General features: G+C 34.7%; 2 protein-coding genes across 2 annotated transcripts; both read right to left on the reverse strand.

Moving 5' to 3' along the window:
- Nucleotides 1–292: 292 nt before the first annotated feature.
- LOC6638884 (poly(U)-binding-splicing factor half pint) lies at nt 293–9,271 on the reverse strand. The gene is made up of 5 exons (XM_002061783.4): nt 9,169–9,271; nt 7,638–7,731; nt 2,603–2,900; nt 1,822–2,325; nt 293–1,751 (listed from the first exon to the last, which is right to left on the reverse strand). The coding sequence occupies exons 1-5, from the start codon at nt 9,169–9,171 to the stop codon at nt 692–694; spliced, it is 1,959 nt and encodes a 652-aa protein (XP_002061819.2). The 5' UTR covers nt 9,172–9,271; the 3' UTR covers nt 293–691.
- A 613-nt stretch (nt 9,272–9,884) lies between these two features.
- Nucleotides 9,885–19,588, reverse strand: LOC6638883 (protein cueball). The gene is made up of 4 exons (XM_002061782.4): nt 19,292–19,588; nt 13,743–15,189; nt 13,336–13,669; nt 9,885–11,225 (listed from the first exon to the last, which is right to left on the reverse strand). Exons 1-4 carry the CDS (start codon nt 19,368–19,370, stop codon nt 11,130–11,132), a joined length of 1,956 nt encoding a protein of 651 aa, XP_002061818.1. The 5' UTR covers nt 19,371–19,588; the 3' UTR covers nt 9,885–11,129.
- Nucleotides 19,589–19,950: the final 362 nt, after the last annotated feature.

Below are 19,950 nucleotides of genomic sequence, written 5' to 3' on the forward strand. Positions count from 1 at the left end.
CTTTTTGTTTGTTAGCGATTTCACTTTATTAAGACACAGCGTTAGAGATGGGAAAAACAGTGATGTCTGAAACGATGAACCAATATTATTTTTGCCCCTATTTTAGACTTCGTGAGGCGTATATGACACAACGTTGAAGACTCAAAGCTCTAAGCTCAAGCCACAGTGGGCGGGATAGAAAATGTTTATTTTTTTTTTATCTTAATTTAGAAATATGTAAATTCCGAAACTTAATAAAAATGCATTGCAGATGTAAATTTCATTAAATTTCTGAATAATAAAACGCAATGAATTTCATTTTTGGGGAAACTTGAGTTCTTCTTGTTTATTATTATTATTGTTAATTCTTTTTTAGCATTCTGAAATTATGTGTGAGAATGTGATTTGAAGGGAAAACAGACAGTACGAGGTAAAACATCGTATAGTTCAGAATAAAACCTTCTAAATAACAATCAAAATTACAATTACAAATCTTTTTTGTTTTTGTTTTGTTTTAAGTTCGATAAATAAATAAATTTGCCTTGTTTGAGGAAACAAAAGGTCAGAGGGAGGGAGGGGAGGGATTTTGGGAGTGCCCTAAAATGTACAATTTTGCTTTTTTTGTTTTTGTTTTGTTTTGTTGTTTTGCTTTGCTCTTTTGTGTGTGTTTTTGTTACAATTTATTCGGTCGTTTAGATGGCTCGTTGCTAGGTTAACCCGACAAGTCACCCTGATCAAAAATGCTCTGATCATAGAGCTCGGCTATGACACGTCGACCACCGAAAAATCTACCATGTAACGCATCCTTGCCACGGATGGCCTCGGCTCCGGCAGAGAATTCGACAAATATTTTCACAATAATTTCCGCCTCATCGTCGTCTTCGTTCTCTGTTTGCTTTTCGTTGAATATGATGACACGACTGACAGTGCCGAATTTGCTGCACTCCTCTTGAATCTCCTCCTGCAGCGTCTCATCCACATCCTCTGGTCCAACCATATTGCGCAGGATAATGACACGAGAGTCCTGGGGCCGCATTAACCGCTGCATTACCAATTGCCGAGCACTTTGGCCCTTAATGGACATGTTCTCCTGTTGCTGCAGCGTCTGGACATCACCCTCGTCCATCAGTTTCTTTTGCAATTCCTCTTGCTGTTTCTCGTGGGCCTTCTTGATGTTCTCCGAGAGATTGGCGGCTGTCGCTGCGGCATTATTGGCCGCAGCTGATAGGGCGACTGGAGCAACTGCTACAGCAGCACCTCCATTGCTTGCCTCAACGGCAGCGGCAGGTACCACGCCCACGCCCACTCCGGCGGCAGCGGCAGCAGCAGCTGCCACGCTAGCCAAGGGTAGCGTTGGTGTGGCCAGCAGGGCAGGCGGCGGCAATGTGGGAGCCACACTTTGCAGTGTGGGCAAACCTGTGGGAACGCCTAACAAACTGGGAGCCACTGCTGTTGGTGGCTGGAAAATGCCAGGCGGGAGCAGTGCAGCAGCCGTTACCGGAGCTGTGGGCACGGCCAGAACCGGATGAAGAGCAGCCGCTGATGTGGCTGCACTTACCACTGGCATGGCACCCACTTTGGCCACCACGGCACCCGCTGCCATTCCAAGCGTAGGTGTATTCTGAAGACCCAATACGGCATTACTAGCCACAGCGTCCAAAGCTTGAATTTTCGCTGTGGCCGCAGCGGCAGCCACTGCAGCAGCTGTGGGCATTGTGGAGTTGGTTGTGGGACACGCCAAGGCATTGGGCGGTGTGATGGATCGGCCAACCCTAAAATCAATAGAGGAGCAATTAGAAAAGTCTGCATCTGCATCTCGACCTGTCATCGAGAAGCACTTACCTGAGCAACTGTCCGCCCAAATCAAAGAGATTCATACTGGCAATGGCCTCGTCCATGGCTTGCTTATTGGCATACTCAATGAATCCGTAACCTTTGTGCGTATGCAGACTCGTTCCCTGGGCCAATTTGCAATAAAGTATAGGTCCGAATGCCTCAAAGACACTTTTGATATCCTCCTCGGACAGATCCGGATGTATGGAAGCGACATAAATGCGATTAAATGATTTGGCCTCCTCTTGCACTTCATCGATGACCTGTTGGGCTTGCGGCATATTGCTGGGTCGGCCAACCTTAATGTTCCGTCCACCCATCAGAGCGCCATTCATCTGTTCCAATGCCAATTGAGCCCCTTCGGGTATTTCATATTCCACAAAGGCGAAACCCTTGTGTTTCTGCGTTATTGGATCCCATGACATATTAATCGACTTGATGGGACCAAAAGGTGTGAATGCAGCACGAATGGTATCCTCTTTCAGTTCAAATGAAATGCTGCCCACATAAACTCTACAAAATAGGAATAGGAAGATATATATAATTACGCCATAAAGTTAACTTAAAATAAAGTACAGAAAGTTCTTCATCTTCACGTTCAGATCTTATCAGCTCATTTCAAGGAGGCACAGTGAAAAGTCTGTGATGGATCCACATCCAAATAACACGGACCGGTGAATCCATCAAAACAAAACTCTTCTTCACCACAAGAAATTGTAAATCAAGTTTTCCATCATAACAACAATTCGGTATAAAGTTTTAAGCTTGTTTGTTTGTTTCTTATTCTTACCGACACATTAGGGCCAATGCCTGTTGCCGTTGCACCTGGGTACGTTGAGTGGCCAATTGTTGCTGCTGATGGGCCAGGGTCTGTTTCATTAGGACCATTTTGATGCTTTGCTCCATGGCATATTTCTTGGCCTTGCTAACAAGATCATGCTGATCGGATGTCAATTTTGGCAATGCCCCACCAAGTAAGCCCAATAATGCTGATCGTGTGCCAGGACCGAATTTCACATCGCCCGTCTGCTTCAGATCGTACAGAGGCTGCGAAAGGTATGGGGGAACTTTCGTGTCCGCTGACTTGCCTAGAATTGGGAATAGAGATTAGTCCAACTCATACGTTAGGATTAGTATTTGTTTTTTTTTTTTTTTTTTTTTTTTGTAGTAGTAGTAGTAGAGTAGTAGTAGAAGTAGTAGTAGATCGATCATCATTTATCATCTTGGTTTTTTTGTTTTTTGTTTGTGGGTTTTTTTTCTCAAAATTGACTCTTTCTTTGTTTTTGTTTTGTCTATATTCCAAAGGCAACTCGTTGAGGCTTAAGGCAAGGACACACAAGGCACAAATGGAGTCCCACATTCAAGGGGTAGAGGGATTTTTTTTTTGTTTTTAGCATTGCATTTGGAATTGTGTTTGTTTTTTTTTGTGTTGTTTTTTTTCACAATTTCTTTTTTTTTTTTAGTTTTTTTGCTTTTGTTTTTTTGCGTAAGAAAAGAAAAAAAAACTGCTCTGCCTGCAAGAAAGATAAAGACAAAAAAGAAGAAAAAAAAACAAATGTAGAAAAAAAAATTTGTTTGTTAATTTGCTGAAGAAGATCTGGAACTTGAAGGAGAGGGGGGATCGGCCACACACACGCACACGGCTTTAGTTTTTTTCTTTTTTTTTTGGTTGGATTTAATCCATCATATTAATATATATATATATATATAATAGATATAAGTATATACATATTTAAGAATTTATCCAATATAATTCTTTCGAGTTAGGATTTCACTTTTCTTGTCGTTTTTTAATATATGTACATAGAGATTTTACTTTATATATATATGTATATATATATATATATAGATATAGAATCGATCCCCTTCTATCGTAAACACAGGGGGACGAGGGGCGTGGATATAATTTGATATTGATTTTGTTTGTTTTCTTTCTTTCTTTCTTTTGGTTACTGTCTCTATTTGTCTTTCTGTTTCATTTTCATTCGTTTTTCGGGGATTTTTTTTGTGGTTTTGTTTTTGTTTTTGGTTATCATTTTAGGTTAAAGGCTGGAAAAATATGCAAGAGAATAAAAAAAAGAGAAAAAGCACCCGTCAAATAAAATAATTAACGGATACAGCTTATTGGATAGATATAAAAGATATACATAGTGCTCTATATATGTACATATATATATATATATATATATATATATTATATATATGTATATGTATGCATTACAAATATATATATAGTAAGTAGAAGGTAAGTTTTGTATATATATATATATATGTATATATATATAGAGAGAGAGAGAAAGAGAGAGAGTAGTAGTAGTAGAAGTAGTGGGCGGATCAGGTGGGTGGGCGGTTTGGTTTGGTTTGATTGTTTTTGTGTGATGGCAAATATTTTGAGTGATTGAATTAATGTGCAGCAAAAGATGTTTTAGTTTGTTTCTTTCTTTTTCTTGTGTTATATATATATATGGTAGGATAATTATATATGTAAATTTTATATATGTATATGGTAGAGCTATAGGTTGAGTTTCTCATTCAAAATTATATAAAAAAAAAACAAAAAAATGCAAGTAATCCGCGCCAACAAATCGAAACCAAAGAACAAAATTTATAAACTATTTCTTTTTTCTTATGGTTTTTTTTGGTTTTGTTTCTTTGGTAGAGTTATATAGTTTGTATATAAAGTGAGTTGAGAAAATACTATACAAAAATCTGTACAAATCGCTCAGCAAAACATTTAAATATTAATTAATAAATTTCAATTTCTATAAAATTTACTTCTTTTTTTCATTCTATATATGAATTTGTTTAATCGAATTTGCTATAGCAATGTGTTCAGTTTTTTTTTGTATATACATATAGAGAGATATATATATATATATATATGTTGTAGGTATACATATATATATATATATAATTTGTTTGATTTTTGTAGTTGTAGTTTGTTTTGTTTGTTTGTTTGTTTTGTAAATTAGAAATTATAAACGACCTTATGTGCGTTTTCGATTTCGGGTTTTTTTCCATGAGTTGAAGTAGGGGGAAGAGTTGAAGGGGGTCTCACACGCACACACACAACTTTTACATTTTGCTCATTTGTGATAAAAAAGAGAAAATAAAAAAAGAAAAACAAGACGCTGAAACGATAATAAGAGCAACAATATGTTTTAAGTTTGGTTAAGTTTGCCGCCGAAGTAGTACCTTAATCATTTTTGTGTATATAAAAAAATTTAGTTTTTTGGTTTTATACATATTTTTTGATTTGACATTTAAAATTTTGTATTTCTTTTATTTTTTTCATCTAGCAATAATTAACCATCATCATCATCATCATTATCAATTTTAAACTATTGTTTTGGTGTCTTCTAAAAAAGGAGAAGGGGGAATATGGTTCAATTTTGACCTTCTTCACAGATGGCTTCAAAAAATTGGGCCATAATATGCATATCAAACAGAAGAAGAAGAACTTATTGGGTCTCTCCTATTGTTTAGTTAAAATAATACTGCGGATTAATAATCGTTCAGATTGTATACATAAAGGGGATAGAAAACAAAAAGTCTGTGATGTAAAGTATAAATTAGGATTTTTCTATATAAACCTAAAAGATACCAACAAATCGATATACATATCTCTGGTATAGGTATTCCTATTTATTTCCAATATTCTATATATAGGTTTTAAGACAATTGAATTGAAACTAACAACAAAATGAATGATTAATTTATTATCCATTTCCATTTCACATGTAATCTATATATATATATGTATATATATCTTAATTTCAAAAATTCTATATATAGTTTGTCTTTTAAACATCAATTAAGTCAAGTTTTAAGAACAATTTAAATTGAAATTAACAACAAAATGAATTATTAATTTATTTTATTGACCAACTAAAGCAAGAACGTAAAAAATTCATTCAACTTATGAGAAAATTTCATTCAATTTTCTTTAATCATTTATTTAATTCACATTTTTTCAATATCAAGAGTCATTATACTGGTTTCAGGTAAAATCTATACAGATCCTTGCTAATCCTGAAGCTAAGCTCTAGAATCCTAAAACAGAATCCTATCCTATTCTATTCCATCTATCAATCTCAGCTGATTAACTCTATGGTTTTTCAATTTGTAATTGAATTAATCAAAATTTTTGTTAGTTTTATTAACTTTTGCTGAGATTCATTCAAACAACTTTTGTAATAAACTCAAAGCTATTTAATCTATCTATTTATCCAATTCTACATTTTTAGTTTCTTGTTCTCTTTGGTGTTTTCTTTTTATATGTATATAATATTTCTAGTTTTGGATACAGAACCATTTTTTGTGTGTTTGTTATGAAATGTCAGCCAAGTTGGGCATGGCAGTCAGTCCATGAAGACCGTAGAAGGATGAAGAAGACGACGACGAACGGCGACGTTGATTGGCATATGGTTATGGTAAGAAGACGCGAAGTACAAGAAGAAGAAGAAGCGGATCGTGGTTCGGATTAAATGGCACTAGTGGTTGGTTGGTTGATTGGTTGGTTGGTTGGTTGGTGGTGGTGGTACGCGTGTTGATGTTTCTTTGGTTGGTTGGTAGTAGAGTAGAAGTAGTAATAGTAGTAGTAGTAATAGTAGTAGTAAATAGTAGTAGTAAATAGTATTAGTAGTAGTTGTGGTGTTGGTATTTGAAGTAATCTAATCTTGGCATCTCTCACACGATCTCAAACAAGTCTTAGTTTATATATATATATAATAAAAGGTTTCTTTTCTTTTTCTTGGCGGAATAAACTTAATGGTTAAAACAAAAATTAAAACACTTACGAAACAAAACATAGATAAAATAGAAAAAAAAGAGAAAAAGAGAGAAAGAGATATTTAGAGAGAAGAGAGAGAGAGAGAGAGAGAGAGAGAGAGAGAATAGTTATAAATGCATTTTTTTTTTTGTTGTTGTTGTTGTAAACTTGTTGAGTGTAGTTCTTTCATGACCATGACGAGGACTCACTGATCTTACACAGAGTTTTTTCTTGTGAACCTAGTGCGTGTATATATATATTTATATATATCTATATTTGGCATGATTTTTAGTATGCGTTTTGTTTAGTTTTTTTTTTCTTTTTGTGTGTGTGTGTGTGTATCGATCACTCGATTTGATACGATTCGTAATACATATACACATATATATGGTTTTTAGTTCTCGAGTTCTCTTTGAGTCGTTTTCGGGGGGATTTTTTATTGGTATTTGCTTTCTGACTTGACACTTGACACATTCTCGATACGAGTTATTGACTCTCACCTCACCTCACTCTTGAGTTCATCGTGCGTTTATGAAGTCTGCAATAACTTAAGCAGAACAAAAAGAAAAACCGATTATTTAATAGCGTCAGGAGGTGCTCTGCCCTTAAAAAAGATGCAACGAAGTAGAAGTAGTAGTAGGTAGTAGGTAGTAGTAGTAGTAGAGAAAAAAAAGAATATATATGATTTTTGGTGTTATATAAACAAAATAAAAAATTATACAAAATACAATTTATTCATTTTGTTTTGTTTCTTTTTTTTTTCCTATCGTTTGATTGGTTTTTTTTTTTTTTGTCAAATGAACTTATATACAAAGACATAGGATATATAGTAAATATATATATATATTATTTTAATAATCGATTCATTTTTTTTTTTTCATTCCAACATACATACTTATGGTTTTAGACTAATAATATATATAAAAAAAGATACATTTATATATATAAAAGTATATATCGAATGCACACAGAAGGTATACATATATTATTTTGAGGGTTTTGTTTTTGTAAATTTTATTTAAACAATTAATGTAAGCATCGATATGAGACTCACCTGAATCGGAGCGCGATCTTTTTGTCACCGGCATATCATTGATTTCGCGCTGATCATCCGAACGTGGGGATCTCGAAGATCTGTCGTTGCTGCCCTGTTAAAGATCAATGAATTGCAATAGATTGTAGACAGATTATTTACTTTATATATATAGAAAGGTTGAAAATATTCTAAAAAGCAAGCATTCATATCATCTCACTTCATCTTACTCATACAAAAAGTTCCTATATGAACTATATAACTTAATTTGTGCGGTTTCCTATGATATCGCGGAACTTTCTCATATTCCATTGATCCAATATTCCGAATATATATGGAAAATGTACTTAAATATAAAATATCTTTTGGTAGACGTCATTCATACAAATTTTGTTCATCCAAATGTAGCAAGCTTTGTGACAGATCCCTCAATATAAAGAAAACTCTCTCCAAATACGACGTGCAATTCTGCGATTGACTCAGGTAGACCAGACACGGCTTTAAAATTCGTTCCTTATGACTACACTTGGCATCATTTTACAAGAACGACCAAAAACTATATAGAAAACAAATACTGGGAAAGTCTTGGATCACAGATTATTCACCGGAAGACTAAAATACGATTCACAATGGAGCATGATATCAAAAGTTGCTTGATTCACTGTTGTCAACGAAGCTCAATGAAACTCTTCGGAAATTGAGAAAAAGCCCTAACTTTAGATCTCTTAATTGCAGAACCAATCAATTCAATATTAATGTCGTGTTAGGGTTCATAAACAAACTATATAAACGAATTATTCAAACTTAGTTATAGAAATAAGTGGTAACAGCTGGCTACTAATCGGAAACGATTTGAATAAAAATCGAATTTAAATATTCTTCTCAATATATCATATTTTATAAACCATTTCAGTTTACTAGGCAGATTACGTATAAGATAGTCCACAAAATGCACTATGTGCGGCGTGAGGGGGGATGGACCCATATGTATAATTTACTTGCATGCATTGATGAAATGCTCTTTGTGCACTTAAATATTTCGGAAATTCTAATATATAGATAATGTCAAACACTTTTGGGGGAAAATGTGTACGTACACCCATACCATGCATACAGATATATATATGTATATGTATGCGTGTATGGCGCGTGGCTTATACATATGTATTATAGATACACACACTCTCTTTGGTTGGACCTATGACGTTCTACTGTTTCTCTTTCTGCCCTTCATCCAATGCATCCCTTGATGGACAAGCCGCCGGCCTCAAGGTCATATTACCGCGCATAAACTCGAATAGTTGCATTTTCGCATTTTTTTGTGTTTAACTGAATTAGTTTTAGTTTCCATTTTTGGTTGTTATACTCCTCTGCGCACTCCCCCGCCATTTTCGTAGCTTTTCTTTTCACCGTAAAAAAAAAAATTGCAGGCCACGCCAAGCCAAAAGCAACAACACACGCACACACACACACATACCACCAGGAGAGAAAAAGAAAAAAACAAGAAAATACATCTGTCCAAATATATGGGAAAGTATTTAATTATACGTACCATACTCTTTGCTCTCCAGATATAATACTTGCAATCTTTTGTATATAATTGTAGATTGTAATATATTTGTTTTTACTTTGCTTTAGAGTTCAAGTCTTTAATATTTTCTTTCTTTTTGCGAAAAAAAAATCCGTCAAGCAGTATTGCCAGATAACTAAATTACTTGTTGGGTGGCAACACTAAATTTACACTAGTGTTGTTAAAGGCCTTCGACTCACGACACTCGAAAATGAGGCACTCAAATTTTAGTAAGCTCAATTTGAGCCACGGGATGTACCATAATTATCGATCACAACACGCGGAAAAGTTCAGATGAACGAAAAAATTATTGTTAACGCGACATGATCTTGCTCTCTGTAATTCGTGTGAAAAATTGTTGTTTTTAATAATTTACTGTAATTTTTCAAAAGTGAAATATGCAGCCCAGGCGTTTTGTCGTGCCTTCTGGAACTTTTAGAAGAAACATTTTCATTTACGCCTAATATACAGTCAAATCTCTTACGCGAGGATAAATTATGTTTTTAATCAATGCAAGTGATTTTGGAACAAGTGTATCATCATTTAGAATAGATTTTGCAGAAGAATCTAGAGCGGCTGCTGACGACCAGCTGATATCATCCGATATATAGTGTCTACGTGAGAAGTTACATTTGTAAGAAAACGAGTGAGTAATTCGGTTTTTTTTCGGAAATTCCGAGAAAAATTTTACAATGTGATTTACATATTCATATGTACTCTCTCTCTTTATTTAAGTACTTAACCCCAATTTAATTTCTTAAGGCTACAAATTAAATTCTAGCTTAGGTTTTTATTTACATTCCATTTGCTTTTTGTATACATATTCTCATTTGTTGCTTTTGGGGTTACTCTTCACCTGTTTTAAGTACACGTTGGGTGAGGATGACGGTGAAGAAGTGGGCGGGTGGGGCGGGGCAAGTATTGCTGGCTAATTAATTAATATATTCAAATTTTTCCTCCATTTCAAAACGTGGCAGTTGGTTGCACAATAACTACGACTACATACCAAGTATTTAGAACGCGAGCGATGAACACAAAAAAAATAAAATTATACATACATATACATATATGTATGTATATTTATGTTTAGGAACTACAATATGATGAAATTGCTTTTCAAGTTATTTACAACAGTTTTTAAATGTTATAAATCACAATTGATTTTAGTTTTGTGCAACTTTCTCCCAACTTCCGCCATTCTATGTATAACTAAGGCAATTTAAAAAAAAAAAACTAAAATTTTTAACATTCTTTGTATGATGATTTCAATTTTTAAAGCGTATGTGCCAGTTCGTTTTGTCTTGAACATTTCTTGACATTTCCTTCTAGTTCATTTAAGTTTATCCTTTTTTTTTTTTTTTTTTTGTTTTCTAACTTAAAATTCTTTCTTTTTTTGTTTGGTTTTTTAAATACAATTCATTTCACTTCATTCATTGTGTTCGAAGCTCTTTGAGCTTAAAAATCTTATTTACCTAAAGAAAAAAACGGATTAAAGACAATAAAAAAAAATGAATCATTTGAATAATGTGTGAGACCAATTAAAAGCCCAGCGAATATTTCTTTATCTAAGTACAAAAGCTTTTCAGACTAAAAAAAAAAAAAATTAATAAAAATGAATGAAAGAAAAAGCAAAACAAATAAAAATGATAAACCAATATGAAGTAAAATGAATTAAAAAAAAAAAAAAATTTTAAGTAATTTTGGGTGAGTGCTAAGTGTGAATTCCGCTATTTGGCTGGCTGGTAAAGCGAGCGATGGGGGAGGGGGTGGTGGGCCCTGTGGGCGGCTAAACGGGATCGAGCCGGGTGGGCAGCAGCTTTTCTAAAGCTCGAATACCAATCCTCCACTCGACACCGACCTATCACAAGGGTTGCTTTTGACAGATTTTCTTATATTTTCTTAGTTTTGTTTTTGTTCGAAAGATTGTTGCAACCTTTCACGCCTCAGTACAGATCATCTTCCATGTTGTGGATCAATATCTTCTTGTCATCCTTGCAATTTGATTTGGCGAACTCCACCAGTTTGGGATCGAAACAGGGCTAAGAATATAGGGCGAATCGAGTTGGGAAAGACAGATTAGATTTTAAATTATTCAATTACCATAAGCTAATAATATACTAATAATATTATGTGTGCAATTACATTTTCAAAACATGATGTTGGTTTGGATTTTTTTTTTTTTGTTTTCTTGAGTGTATATCAAAATTTATTTGTTTATGTGTTAAAAAAACCTTTTCCTTTTTTTTTTTTTTGTAAATTTAATTAAATATTAAGATATGTATATGTGATAAATAATAGAATCAACACTAAATTATGTATTAAGTTGTAAAGATTTTTTTTTGTTTGTACTATAAATCAGTCAATGAGATATATTGTTTATGGCATGATCCCTTCGAAGGGAAAGCATTAAATATTAACCATTATAAGACATATTCACAAAACATTCACTCATATATTTCCACAGATTAATCAACATTCCATTTGAATCTCATGGATAACAATTAAATCATATCATTTGGACGGAATTTTTAAATCTCTTCGAATCTTGAAGGGAAGCGAAAGAAGACGGCAAAGAATTGGCAAAATCATTGGAATGTAATAGAAGTAGATATAAGTAAATATATCTATGTATATATCAGAATATTATTCAAAATTATTGTTTAAGAATAAACATCGTGTTCATCTGAAGCGGCTTCACCAAATCAGATGCATTGGGTGTGAGTCATACTAGAGCCTAAGATTTCCTATATAAACTCCGTACTTTTGTAAATAAAATCAGTTCATATTTTGAATTCAACGAAAAGAACTCTGTAGTTTTCCCCCACCAGTGGTAAGAGACTCAGAGGTTCAATCAGCTCCTTAAGAGTTTGAGATCTTATGCAAGTGTAAATGCTAAGACCAGCTAAAGGTAGCAAAATAAAGAACTCTTGTTTGCCTCCACCAGTGGTAAGAGACAGAGTATAAAATTAAAGCAAAATATTATTGCTTAAAAAAAAAAAAAAAAGTCCGTGTGTCTGAATTTAAAGGCAGTTTGGCTAGTGGAGCAACTGTAGTAATTTCGGCAGTCGGAGTGTTTTGGTGTTTGGCGTTTTCGAAGCCGTAATATCGAAAGTATAACAGAAGTATTGAGTGTGTATGTACACTAATATCGTTGCAAACGCTGTATGTAGTTGCAAGTAGGCAACAAAGATCACCAGCAGAAGAGCAATGAAACAGTTGCAATTAGGCAACAAAGCACGTTAGCAGCAGAGCAATAACATAGTTGCAGAGACGAAAAGGATGGTGCCAGGTGGCCGCAGGAGCAGATCGGAGAAGCGAGCGGAGTCCGAACGAGTTTAAGGAGAGGCGAGCGGAGGCAAAGCATGGTCGCTTAAATCAAAAACTAACTACATACTATAAAAATAAATTCCCAATCCCCCCTTTTGGCGGCCCCTCGCAGAATGTTTAAGAATAAACATCGTGTTCATCTAAAGCGGCTTCACCAAATCAGATGCACTAAAAAAAATATAATACAACTGTATTTTGGCACAAACAACTAACCTAGCATATGACTAGAATTACAATCAGCCACACGCGTTGTGGGAAAAACACTTGTAATTGTAAACTAACCCAAACGATCACGACGGCAGGATGTCAAGTGGCCGACGCCGTGCCAAATAATAATAATTTTTCAACCCCCGAATACGTGGGTGTGAGTCATACTAGAATAAGATCTCCTTAAAAAAAAAATGTTTTTTTTTTTCAGGGGTGGCGTAACCCCTTAAGAACAATTGTTACCTCCTAGATTTCCTATATAATCTCCGTACTTTTGTAAATAAAATCAGTTCATAATTTGAATTCAACGAATGAAGATTGGGTTATTTTCCTTCTCTCCGGGAATCCCTATTCAATTATTCTTAACCATTTGTGAATATTTTAAGTGAATGTTTTGTTTGTGTACGAATAAATTACTTAAGCAAAAGAACTAAAATATGATTGCACAATCATACAACAAAAAAAGAAAAAAAATCTAAAAATACTAAACAACACACATAGCTAAAACAACAACTAAGGCAAATGCAAAATGTATCTATGTATGTATATACTATGACTACATATATTGGACTATGTGATGCTATAGACACTCATGCCATTGGATGGAGTCCTTACCGTCTCACAGATATTCATATTGCAGCAATTCTCTATTGTGATTTCGCACTGTTCGGTGGCCAATGGACGATTGGTCAACGGTGTATCGCTGGATGAATTGGTACGTGCCTGTTTCCTAACAACAAATGTCTTTTTAATGTGTGGTCGCTTTGGCTTGTACAAGCGACGCAGGCCATGTATGAAAATGGTCAATAGTAGAAGAATCAATATTAGAGAAATCATTAATGGCATTAAAACGCTGCCAGTCCAAGCGTTTGGTGCCAGGCAGACATCTAAATGCTTATACTCCGGTATGGCAATTAAATCAGATGAATCTTTGGCCAATTGCTCGCAACTAGAAGAGAGAGAGAAAGAGAAGTGGACGATTAGTTAAAATGTGAAACTAATTTGTGCTATGCTCTACTTACATGTCATGACAGCCAAAGGGAACCGATGTATTGGAATCATGCTTAAGCAGGCGACAGAATAGACCACAAATCTCCGTTGAGTTGTGCTCACAGCGGAGTCCACCGAAATTCGAGGGACACTGACAACTTGCCTCGCCAGTCAATTCATCCAGTTGACAATCGCCACCATTTTGACAGAAATTCAAGCATTTCTTAACCTCACAACGTTCGCCAGAGTAACCGGGCTGGCAATAGCATTTCGGGTAACCCATTTCCGAGATTTGACAAGTGCCATGGACACAGAAATTGTGGCATTCGTTGGTCTCACAGCGTGTGCCCTTGTAGCCGGGTACACAGACACAGAATTTCTGTTGCGGATAATATGTGCCACCGCCGAGACAGTGTTCACGTTGCAATTCATCCAATTGCTCGTCAACTACATTGAGTACTCGATTATTCTGTTGTGATTCATCCAAACGTTGTTTCACCAGCTGTATCACTTTGGAACATTGCGAATCCTTTTGCAATTGATAGAAACCAGTGCGTGCCACAATGCCGCGTGCCTCTTCGGTTAAATTGATTTTACGTTCTAATGGTGATTTTTTTGGTGTCGTCTCAAAATCACCCACAGGCCAAATATCATTATCGTCCATAGCTCCAGTTCCCTCTTCACCTTCCACTGTGGGTATTTGTGTAGTACTTGTTGTTGTTGTCGTTGTGGTTGTTGCAATTTCTGGCTCTTTTAAATGACTCCAAACAGATTTAGTTGTTCTATCTGTCCAATAGATGGCATTTCGGGTAACAGCCAAATTCTGAGGTTCATGATTTTTATCCTTCAACACTAGTTTCACATCAGAGCCATCCAATTGGGCACTCATTACGGCAAAGAATATGCCCTTGAGATCGTCAATCCAAAAAATACGTTTCGCTCCTTGATCGACAACAATTCCACGTGGACTATCGATATTTTTATCGATAATTGCAAGTCTCCCTGTGCCATTTAGATCGATACGCTCGACAGTCGGATGATTGATATTCGAATTGGTCCAATAGAGTTTCCTGCCACAAATATCAATGGCCACGCCATACGGTGTACCATTCTCCTCACTCAAATCGACTAGAATTTTTGGCATTTCAGTGGCCACCGTATCAATTGAGGCATAGAAGATTTTCTTTTGCAATAAATCCGACCAGTATATAGTACGATTTAAAGGATCGTAGGCAATACCACCAACCGATTCATTGCCATAGCGTTGTATCGTCTGCTCTGCCAGATGATTGGATTTGCCCACCTTGCGCAATGAGAATATGCTGCTATTCTGATGTTGTCCATCATTAAAGTAAATACGTTCCTCGCTCTCATCAAACGTAAGGGCAGAGAGTTCATCAAACTCATGGGCCGCCGTATTGACCACATTCCAATGCTCATCCACAAAGAGAATTTTACTTTTCAGCGTTATCGCGAATTCTGCAAGTAAGGATAATGAGAAGAAGAAAAAAAACGAAACGAAAAATAGTGCACACATTGCATTAGTAGGCATATTTTTGATAAGATATAGCTTCTGTGTGTGTGTACATATGTGTGTGTGTAGTGTAGTGTAGTGTAGTGTAGTGACTTGTGCTATGTCAAAGACCATGAGTATAAAGAGTAAATCAATTTCAATCAGCGACACAGACGATTCACCTTCTCCCCGCCCTCTCCCTGCATCCCATATGTGTCATTAGGTTTGCCAAATTTGTAACATAGCAATTCTCCAATTTAGTTTCGCCAATTGTGAATATTTTTTATTTAGTTTGCAAACATTCCAATCTCCATTCAATTCGATAAACAATCAATTGCGCCTTGCCATTTGATTTTAATTGATTATTTAATATATAAAAATATAAGACAGTGAGTTCAACCGACTTATGGTTATACCCTGTCAACGAAATTAAAGTCGATCATTTCGATCCATTGTAACATAATTTGATAATTTTTAAAAAAGAAAAACAGTTTCTTAATCCATTTTTCTGAAACCTTCTAAAAAGCTATTGACTATTCCTAATTTTATGTATGAATCATTAAAAAATAAACATTAAGTTTATTCTAAGGGCGGCAGTGTATAAAAAAAATATAACTAACTCGATTCGCCCATATATTTCACATAAACAGAAATGTTTACATGTGCCAAAACTCTAAACTGATAACAAAGTTGATAAGAGAGTTTGTTTTTTTTTTTTTAATGTAAGTTAAGTGATCTTAAAATGTCGTAAATACTGTAATCTCTGCTATTCGATTTTTGCCTGCCTGTTCTTGTTCTTTATCGGGAAAAATTGATCCAATCGATTCATCTGAATTTTATTTGTAGAGGAATCATCATCGGAATGATTTTGGAAACACCAAACACTTGAATATACAAATATGTATGTATATATTGCGTGATCGATCGTAACCTTGAAACATAATGTTCGTAGTGGTGTGTGCGTGTGTGGGGCATAAAAACATGGCTGAGCCCCCACAAAAGAGAGAGAGAGGGAGAGCAGAGAGAGTAAGTTTTATTTGATAAGGGGGCACAACATTTAAAAGAAAAAAAAACAAAAAAGAAAAGAATGTGTGTGCACAGAAAGTTGATTCGTTTGATGATTGTCGTTTTAAAAATAAATCTTGTTTTAAGGCCCATCTTAATGCAAAATGGAGACAAACCTGTTCCTCAAAGAAAGAGAAAAATAAAAACAAAAGCAAAACAAATAAATAAAAAGCAATGCAGGCGTGGCAATTGTTTAATTAACAACAATTTTAAAAAGCTTTCCTTACAGGTGAGCAAACAAACAAATACATACACAATACCCAAATCAGTACGGAAATCCAACAAAATAAAACAACAACAACAACAGGTGGTAGTTGGGGAAAAGGAAAACATTTACTGTCATTTACAGTTTCCGCCCAAAAAAAAAACCAATCAGAATCCAATATGCTGCATTTCAAGGACAAAGGAGAAAGGTTTTTTTTGTTTGATCATTATTGTTATGCCAAATATATATATTTTTTTGTAACTTTCACACATCACAACAACAATTAATCAATTAAACGTTCATTGGCCCCCAAAATCCCTGGCCATAGTAGACCCTATGGACTTTATTATGCCATTATTGTAGGTCACTAACATTTGTGGTTCACCTGTACCTGTACCTGTTTGTTAGTTTGGCCGACGAGTTGCCGGTCAGGTAATCCAAAACAAATGGCTAAATTAAAAACATAAGCGTGGAATGGCAGATATTGGCTATATCTATGTATCTGTATAAGTGGGTTTATATGTATGTATATGTATATGTATATGTATAAATAAATATGCCATTGCTAGTTTGCTAATTATTAACGGTGGCAAAAAAAACAAAACGCAACGTATTGCTGCGAACCTTTCCAACGTTGTTTTTACCTGACCTCCACGCTTCTGGTTTGAGGTCAACGATTTTATCGTTGCAGAAATAAATAGTATTATTTTTTTGTTGTTTTTATTTCTGCTTCTATTGATATTGTGTCTTTTATTTGTCTTTGGCTTCATTCATAAAGTCAAAACGCAAATTATTAATTACTATGTATCTATTGTTTATATCTATTTTTTCTCTCCTCCCCCCATTTCTAGAAAATGTTGCCATTCAAGAGTTTCATGTGACAGTCGATAATGTATTTCCGTTGGTGTGCTGGTATGTGTGAGTGTGGGAAAAGCACTTAGGAAAATTTGATACTTTGAGAATCCAAATTGAATGGTTCAAGTATCCTTTAAATTGGCCTTGAATGAATTTCTAATCGTAATCGTAAGGCGTTAGGTGACTCACAGACTCTTATTTGTTATCTTAAGTCCTTTCTTGTGGAAGCTAATCATACCCTTCCCCATAACGAGGTCTTTTCTCGTAGTTGTTAGCATATTCTAGAACATATTCATTGAAAGTTTAAGAAGACAAATCTTTCCTGTTGGTGTATACTTAGATTCCAGATCTCAATGACAGGGAATTTAAGTACCTGTCCCTGTTCACATAAAAAAGAAGGAGGCAAAAAAAAAAATCCCTTGAAGATCTGTCGAAGATTGCTTTATAACTTTTCGAAGAATCTTTACTAACGATAATAAAAATATGTTTAAGATCGGTTTATTAATTTTTAAGATATCTTAACTATTGAAAAAAGAAATCCTAACTTTTTAAGCAAAACAACAAAAGCTACATATATCTTTTACAAATTTACTATGATCAGTTCTGCACCATTTATCCTAAGAATCTTATAATATTGTAATATCAGGGGTTTTCCCAGCTTTTTCTTTTTGGGGTTTTCGCTTATCATTTGAGACTTGTTACCATAATCATGATTTACGCGTCATTGAAGTATTATCTAACATGGCGCCAACGCGCAGCAACTGAGTTGCATATGGTGTAGTATAGTAAATGATAGTACTACTAGGGTGAATGGCTTTTTGGAATTCTATTAGATGCATGTGGATATAATTGACTACAATTCAAGTTAAACTGGTTTTTTTTTTTTGTTTATTTACCTTTTTCCTAATAAATAAATCAAATACATTCTGAACATTGTGAATGTTAAAACTGAATTTCGAATACATTATACAGATGTTTTAAAGGAAATATGTACATATAAACGAGATTTGCGGTTGAATTTCGAGATTGTGGGAAGAAATTATATAGAATTCGTGGCGCATGGCGATAGCTTTACAAAATTTGAGATTGGAGCTAGTGCCAGGGCTTTTAATGGAATGATGGATGAAAACTGAGAGGCAAACAATTTCATAAAAAATGGAACATAAATAAAAAATTAAAAAAAAACTGATTGTAAGCAGATTTTTTTCATGTGATTGTAGTTGAAACCCAAAACAAATAAAAAACAAAAACCGGCAAACGGCAAAATGCTACGTGACTGAAGACTTGTGTTCCTAGGTTCAGTTCATTTAATGTGCTGCAAGAAGGGTTAGATTTTCGTCTGCGGGGGGCACCCCTCATAGAGTACCGCAAAACACATTGTTACTGCCGCCACGTTGTGACTTTGAGTGAGCTCTCTTTCTTTCCCTTTTGGTATGTTTTACCACTCTAATGTTTGGGAGAAAGTCTGCATGCTTATGACTGTGCGTGTGTATGTGACAAATCAGAAGCAACTGTAATAGAAATCGGAGATTTGTACTATGTATTTTATCATTTTGTTATCTTTGCGACGTGTGCATTGATAAAATACAGGAACAAAAAAAAAGAGAGAGCAAAAAAGCGCGTAAAGGTTGCGGGAATAACATTTAACTTATGTATATTATATGTATGTATATGTATGTACATACATATATGTAGTCAGCTGATAGCACAGTCCACCTGCTCACACCTACTCGTCCACACATACACACGTGCATATATGTACATATGCGATTGCATAGCCAAAAAATAAAAAAGTAAATTTAACCTTTTTACATTATATAAGAATCTTGGCAGCGATATTTAATGCAAATTTTCAATAGGGTGGTGGGTGGAAAGGTCATTGGGCATGTTAGAGACAGAAAGTTTCGATTGTTCACCATCTTGTATATTGTAAAACTTCTTACCGAATTGCTGTTGTATTCCTACGGATAATTGCAGATAAACTGTTATAATTGACAGCAATATGAATAGACGCAATATCATATTTGTTATTTGGTGATTATGTTATTGAATTAAATATTTTAATCAACTACTGTTAACTGAAAACTACAGAACTGATACGAAATGAAAAACCGCGAAGTTTTCGACTCGGAGTTCCAGAGTGTATTTATTTTGTTGGTATTTTTTTTTTTTGGTTTTTAAACCCCGCCACACTCTTCGGAATCAAGACAAATTGCCCCGATCACTAAATAAGAACTGGAGTTTTTGGTTTATGTAAAACATAAAAAAAAAATTAATCAGAAGCTCGATATTCCGTAAATAAGTTGGCAGTTCTCACAATCGATAAGGTCCTAACAAATTTCAATCGTTTCAAATGTAATCGAAATAACGTATGTTTGAATTCCTTCAAACGTTCAAAACGAGGTTTTATAAGTAAAAGTTTGCCTTTTTTATAAAATATCCTTATTAATGACTCTGCCGAATTTTATCAAGGTCGTGTTTTTGTATCATAGTTCCCATAGGATCGATTGTTCAGTGAAACTTTGTAGTCACAAAATACTCTTTGTGTCTTTATTTAAGTGATTGACATTATTAGCAATAATTCTGTAAAATTTGAATAATC

This window comes from Drosophila willistoni, assembly GCF_018902025.1.
Source record: "Drosophila willistoni isolate 14030-0811.24 chromosome XR unlocalized genomic scaffold, UCI_dwil_1.1 Seg144, whole genome shotgun sequence".
Lineage (NCBI taxonomy): Eukaryota > Metazoa > Arthropoda > Insecta > Diptera > Drosophilidae > Drosophila > Drosophila willistoni.